The sequence below is a fragment of the Cebidichthys violaceus genome, unplaced genomic scaffold, assembly GCF_023349555.1.
Source record: "Cebidichthys violaceus isolate CVI_PGR_0920_01 unplaced genomic scaffold, fCebVio1.0.p SCAF_46, whole genome shotgun sequence".
In the NCBI taxonomy this organism is placed as follows: Eukaryota; Metazoa; Chordata; class Actinopteri; order Perciformes; family Stichaeidae; genus Cebidichthys; species Cebidichthys violaceus.
In genome coordinates, this window is record NW_027176661.1 from 815922 (window position 1) to 821922 (window position 6001).

Below are 6001 nucleotides of genomic sequence, written 5' to 3' on the forward strand. Positions count from 1 at the left end.
TTATGGTCTGTTATGTTCACCGAACGTTAGAGCTCACCTGTCATTGTAGAAGTCACAAGCTGTGGACTTTGTGACTTTTTATTACACCTTACATAGCATGACATAGAATTGCATGAGCCGTGTACTCCCCTGTTTACCACTGACGTATAATCATCTTTATCAGCAGTTGTTGCATTTGACCTAATAAAAGAGTTGGACACAATGAATTGGTCCACAGTGGTTTATGGTTTTAACAGAAGTGATTCAGCTGTATGAACTGTGAATGTTAAATGGTAACATTACCTTATCATTTCATTGGCTAATATAGATGTACTAAATCTAAGCACAGCACCTGACCTCAGACTTATCAACACTCATACTTGCATCAGCCGACATGGCCAAGAGATGGCACCCTTAGCAATGTTGAGTCCGTATAAATGAGGGCAGGGAAATGTGTGTGAAGCCCTGAGGAGCACTCATTTGTCATTTGGAGCTCTGTGGCAACAGGAAGTGTTGGCCGGATATTAAAGATGTACACAACAATAAGTCATTCTAAACGCTGTCTTTTCACATAAAAAAATCAGCAAAACGGTTAGAAGTTCAACAAAATCTCAAATTTACAACAACAAATTCAATTAATAGGCTCACAAAAAATGGCTATTTCAATACATCTGCATGGCAGATATGCAGCAACACATTTTCAATGTCATGTAGGTCATTTTTGTAGTATGCTTGCTTAACATTTTGTTGAAGATTTGAAACTAACGGCAAACAATACTTTGTGATTAACTTGCCACTCTTGTCAAAGCACAGAGCCGTCACAGGTTTGTCTGAATGGGATGTTTTTTAGGCAGCTGGATGTCATAGCCGATGACAGCGATGCCTGGATGTGTTTCTCCTCCTCCTCCTCCCCTCTCATAGTACGGCATTTTTGGCTTGTCATTCAGGGCGTACGGTGTGATGGACAGCTTCAGTTTCTGTAGGAGAATTGCACCAATAGTATTATCACATAGCTTGACGCAGCAACACATGCATGTGGGCGCTACTGCACCTCCAATGTTTTGACTGGACAGAATAAAAAAAAGCAAATGTGTGTCACCTGTATGAATGAGCCAGGTAGCACCCACAATGTGTGAACAGCACCCAAAGGAATCCAGATGATGGAGCCCATGGCAATGACCCAGCCGACCCCCTGAGCCCAGGGAGGGAAGACATAGTCCCCATAGCGGGCTGGTTTAAACTGGATGATGGAGAAAATCAGGATGACCTGCCCCAAGAAGAAACAAGTAATGTGACACTTTTAGATGGATCTCAGTTTTAGTTCAGGGGGAGGAAACAAAAATCTAAATCATGTGGACTTACAGTGATCAGCACAGGAGCAACTATCAACCAACAGAGTCTGAAGAAGATGTTTGGCTTTTTCCCAGTCATCTCCTCTAGGTTGTTTGAAAGTCGATTCACTCCTGCGCATGGAGAGCTGCTTCAGTTAACAGCCGTGCACATTGTGTTTGCATGTTGTCAGACCTTTTACAGCATTTGGCATTGAGAAGGATAGTCTACATATAGCCTCAAAAAAAAAAGAAGAGATGTCTACTTTTGGAGCACGTGACAACAGAAACACAAAACATTTGCTTACCATAACTCCAACAGATGGCTATGACCTCGAAGAACGCAAGAAACATGATGGACACTATGGCGGTGTAATGGTCCATGAGCTGGAACACATAGATGCCCACCTGAAAAAGAGACACCCTCTTTAAGACTTGCGGGTAAGTGATACACTTTAATTAAAGCTCATCCAGTAAATCACATGTCTGTATACCTGCATGACACAGGGGATCCCCAGAAGGCACGCTGCGCCACAAATAGCAAGAACAAACAGCTCCTTCCGCCTGAAAAATGTAATCAGGTGTTGATAGAACTCGTCCATGAGACTGGTCACCATCACTTCAACCATTGCAAACTGACAAAAAAAGAAAAAGAGAAAAAAAAGTCACATTGCACCTCTGCAGGACTGCTGCATGTAATCTTACTATTATCACTGAAGTGGTGCTGTTTTCCCCCATTAACTACCTCACTGTCCAGCCCGAGGCAAAGCAGCATGAAGAAGAACATCACGGCCCACAGCTGAGACACTGGCATGTTGGCAAAGGCTTGTGGGTAAACAATAAAAACCAGTCCTGGACCTGAATGCAAAAAACACACAAGATGACAGTGTAGCATTGCTGATTGAAAAAGTAAATTATGAAAATTGCAATGGCAAGAGCAATATATGGAGAATTGATCAACATCTCTCAACTCAGTGACTGCCTGCATTGGAAAGAAGTGTACTGATGGTGTGTAATGTAATGGACCACTTGCTTTTCAAAAATATATATATTTATAAATTTGTATTTATGCATTTATTGTCAATTCCACATATTGTTTTTGTTAAGCTTGTAGCCTCTTATTGTTTTTAGTTTTGTGATTAACAGTATTTTTGTTGTTTGTTGGCATAGTTGCGTTGGCCTTTTTCCTTTGTCATATCATTATGTCTTTAATTAGCTATTATGACTCATATTTCACTGGATTACAGCTCTGCTTTCCCTTTCCCATTAAAAATAAAATGACCAGGAACAATGTACCATGAAACACTGCTTTGCAAGGATACTGAATTATAACACTGAAAGGAAAAACATTGTTTTTCTTTCTTTCTCTCTTTACATTTATATGAGTAATTACCCAGCCACGCTCACAATATTATATTTTTTATCACTAGTTTTGATTTCTTACCATCCACGGCCAGATCGCTGACAGGGATGCCCTGCAGATGGGACATGTATCCGAAAGCCGAGAAAATGACAAAACCTGCCAGGATGCTGGTGACGGAATTGATGATGGATATAGTCAGGGTGTCCCTGTGGGGAAAGCAGATGTTTTTTTATCACACTTTCTTACTGCCCAGTGATTGTTGTTGTCTGAGCGTATGAGGATTTTGTCTTTGTACTTCAGCACGTTGTTGTTGAAGGAGTTGTAGCTGGACATAGCCATGAGGGAGCCGAAACCAATCCCGATGGAGTTGAAAATCTGAGCTGCAGCATTCACCCACACCTGCAAAACAGAGGGACGACCATCCAAAACAACCATTGCTGCCAGTTAATACCCGTTACCAATCCACCAGTTAACTGCTCTCCTGTTTCAGACAGAACCAGCAGATTTCCAGTTCCTCATCTCCTCCGATTCTTCCTTATTACCTCCACTGACAGCAGCTTGTCCCACTTTGGCACGATGAAGAAGGATATTCCATCTAATGCTCCAGGAAGCTGCGCATTATTGATCAGCAGGGCGATCAGGATAACGTATGGGAATAGAGCCGTGAAGTACACCACCTGCAAACAGTGGTTGTTATTCACTGACTGCCTCCTTGTCTCTGTCCTAATTCCTCTCTCTTTTCACTCACCTTGCCCGTCGATTTCACCCCTTTAAAGATGCAAAAGTAAATGAGGACCCAAGCCAGAAGGAGAATGAGCAAAAGCTCCCACCGGACCAGTCCAGCTTCATCTACTCCACTCGTCTGCTCCAGCATCTTATATCTTCAAAGAAGCAACAAAAAAAGAGAAAAAGACGATTAAATAATTCTGACATCATGCCTCAAAACTGTATATTAAACTATATTTGTTCCCTGTAAGTGTTTATCTACCACTATATGCCAGTTTATATTTGGTGGCCAGCAACCTCTCTATTGCACAAGGATGCAAATAGTTATATGATTAGATGTTGAGTTATTGCAATCTGAAATTCAGATTTCACAGATTAAACAAGCAAACATTTCAATATAGAATTGCATTTTAAAGGTGTAAATGTTCAGTGGTCAGTGAGTCGAAATTGTACTTTGCATTGATAAAAAAAACAAAAAACAGCTGCCATACATATTATAAACAGTTCATGCCCACGCATTCAGATAAGAAGGCTGTATCTCTGTAGCCTAGCTTTCACATCTCTGCTCACCCAACACTGCCTGTGATTTCTTGTGCCATTAATTCAGTAAAACCAGTTGCTTGGTGCAAAACTTACATTCCATTCCTACATGTATCCACTAAACAAGTTTATGAGTAAACCACTCCTGCAGAATAATAAACGTTTGATATTAGACTTATTATAAGTGATGAAGTTCAAGTTCAAAAGTAATGCAAAGCTTCCTTTAAGAATGCATCTGTTTGCCTCTTATTTCTAACCTTCACCTCACATGACTAATCCATGCTTATGTATCAAAATAATTTGTTCACCTCTGACATAGTCACCAGAGTTAAAGCTGTGTAAGCAGTCCAGCCTCTAGTCAAGCTAGAGGAGTTTTGTAATCCTGCAACAATGTAATCATTATCTAGTCTGGTTTCACAATTCTGAGAAACCAGCCCCGGTTTCTCCCACGCAGTGAAAGCATACTTGAAGAACTCCTGGCTGGCTGTGGAGGAGAAGCTGCTGTTGGTGGCGTGGTTGGTACAGTTCGGTGTGTTCCAGGTGTTGTTGCAGTTCTGCCAGGGTAGCGGCGCCTGGAAGGAGCTGAAGAGATAATACAGGGCCCAGGTGATGACCACATTGTAGTAGATGCACATGATGAAGGAGATGGCCACCGATGCTATGCCCACTCCTGAGGACAGGCAAAATATATTGTTAAAAGATAAAGTCCATTTTTCAGTTTGTATCTCTTTCAGTCAGTGGGGAAAATCAATTCATGTCACAGAACACCTTTTAAGAGTGGGCAGACAGTAGCCAGAGCGTGGACGGGCCCTCTCCTCATGTACTGACCCACAGTCAGCTCCATGTAGAGCAGGGGGACCCCCAACACCACCAGCATGAGCAGGTACGGCACCAGAAAGGCCCCTGAGGGGAAGGGATGGCAGGTCAACTGTCACACATGGTTTGCTGGCAAAGGGTTTCCACTGTCCCTGTTATATGGTATCCTCTAATAATTAACTTTTTTGAAAGTCATCCTGCTCTGGCGTTTTCCTCATAACATTCTGGATCAGGTGAGGTATCCCTCCATAACATGTATCTGTTTTTATCATGTAAAATCATTGTTCCTTCCAACTGTATATGCATGGTTTCAGAGAACAGAGAGAACTTTTAACATATATTCTCACACGAAATGCACACTAAGGTAAGTTCAGAACAACTTGAGCATTTTTTCAACATAATCAGCATCACAACAGGACAACGTGACTGAAGTAGAGTTCAGTAACAGCACAGTTTGTTAACGTTTGGAGACAGTTTTGAGACCCAGTTCCTATGTACAGTGTAAAAGCACGGATGGTGGTCTGGTTTCATAGTTCAGTTTGAGGATGTCAGCTACGTGTCTCACCTCCTCCACTCCTGTAGCAGAGATAAGGGAACCTCCAAACATTGCCCAGACCCACAGCACAGCCGATGCCAGCCAGGGTGAACTCTATCTGCCTGCTCCACGTTGGTCTGTTGAGCTGTTGCTCCATGTCTGCTCCCTGTGTCGCTGCTGTCGCTCGTCTGGACCCAAGCTCCAAGGACAGGTTGGCTGGGATTTAAGTGACTCTGGGTGATATAACCTTCCTTTTTATTATCCTTAATGATTAGCTTAGCAGAAACACTGCAGCAGCCTTGAGGCTCATGTTTGCATGAACTCATGAGATTTGTGGTTTTGAGAGAAGTGCACAAGGGTTAAAGATTCATTTAACAATTTTTTTTAAAAGAAGATTGTTTAACATCAGTCTTTTACTTTTTTTTCTTTATTATTATTTGGTCAACAAGTGAGGAGAGCACATTTTGCTCATCTCGTTTTTAAACAATTTATTGATACTAATATTTCATACAGAAAATAATACTTACTCTGTTGAAGGCCAAATAAATAATCTTTAAATAGAGTAAAATTGTCAAGCTGGAATCCGTTTTTTTTGCATTCATTGTTTAATAAAAGTGGAAATTCTGAATGTTGCATTCATAACGCATACAGCATTTGGTGCTTTAAATATGTTTGACAATTATTATCTATCAGAGGCTCTGTCCAAAAGAAAAG

The 6001-nt window shown here is 41.4% G+C and overlaps 1 protein-coding gene across 1 annotated transcript; it reads right to left on the bottom strand.

Moving 5' to 3' along the window:
* Positions 1 to 204: 204 nt before the first annotated feature.
* si:ch211-283g2.1 (sodium- and chloride-dependent GABA transporter ine) lies at positions 205 to 5444 on the bottom strand. Its single transcript, XM_068729413.1, has 13 exons — positions 5318 to 5444; positions 4705 to 4839; positions 4402 to 4606; positions 3419 to 3551; positions 3213 to 3347; positions 2966 to 3069; positions 2752 to 2876; positions 2053 to 2165; positions 1802 to 1942; positions 1616 to 1715; positions 1342 to 1442; positions 1079 to 1246; positions 205 to 956 (listed from the first exon to the last, which is right to left on the bottom strand). The coding sequence occupies exons 1-13, from the start codon at positions 5442 to 5444 to the stop codon at positions 798 to 800; spliced, it is 1746 nt and encodes a 581-aa protein (XP_068585514.1). The 3' UTR covers positions 205 to 797.
* Positions 5445 to 6001: the final 557 nt, after the last annotated feature.

Excerpts from the sequence above, each read along its gene's own strand:
- si:ch211-283g2.1 (XM_068729413.1), bottom strand. The coding sequence starts at position 5,444 with ATGGAGCAACAGCTCAACAGACCAACGTGGAGCAGGCAGATAGAGTTC. Across the intron at positions 4,607-4,704 it reads TGTCTGCCCACTCTTAAAAG|GAGTGGGCATAGCATCGGTG; the intron begins GTGTTCTGTGAC and ends GCCTGTCCTCAG. Across the intron at positions 2,166-2,751 it reads CAGCGATCTGGCCGTGGATG|GTCCAGGACTGGTTTTTATT; the intron begins GTAAGAAATCAA and ends TTTTGCATTCAG.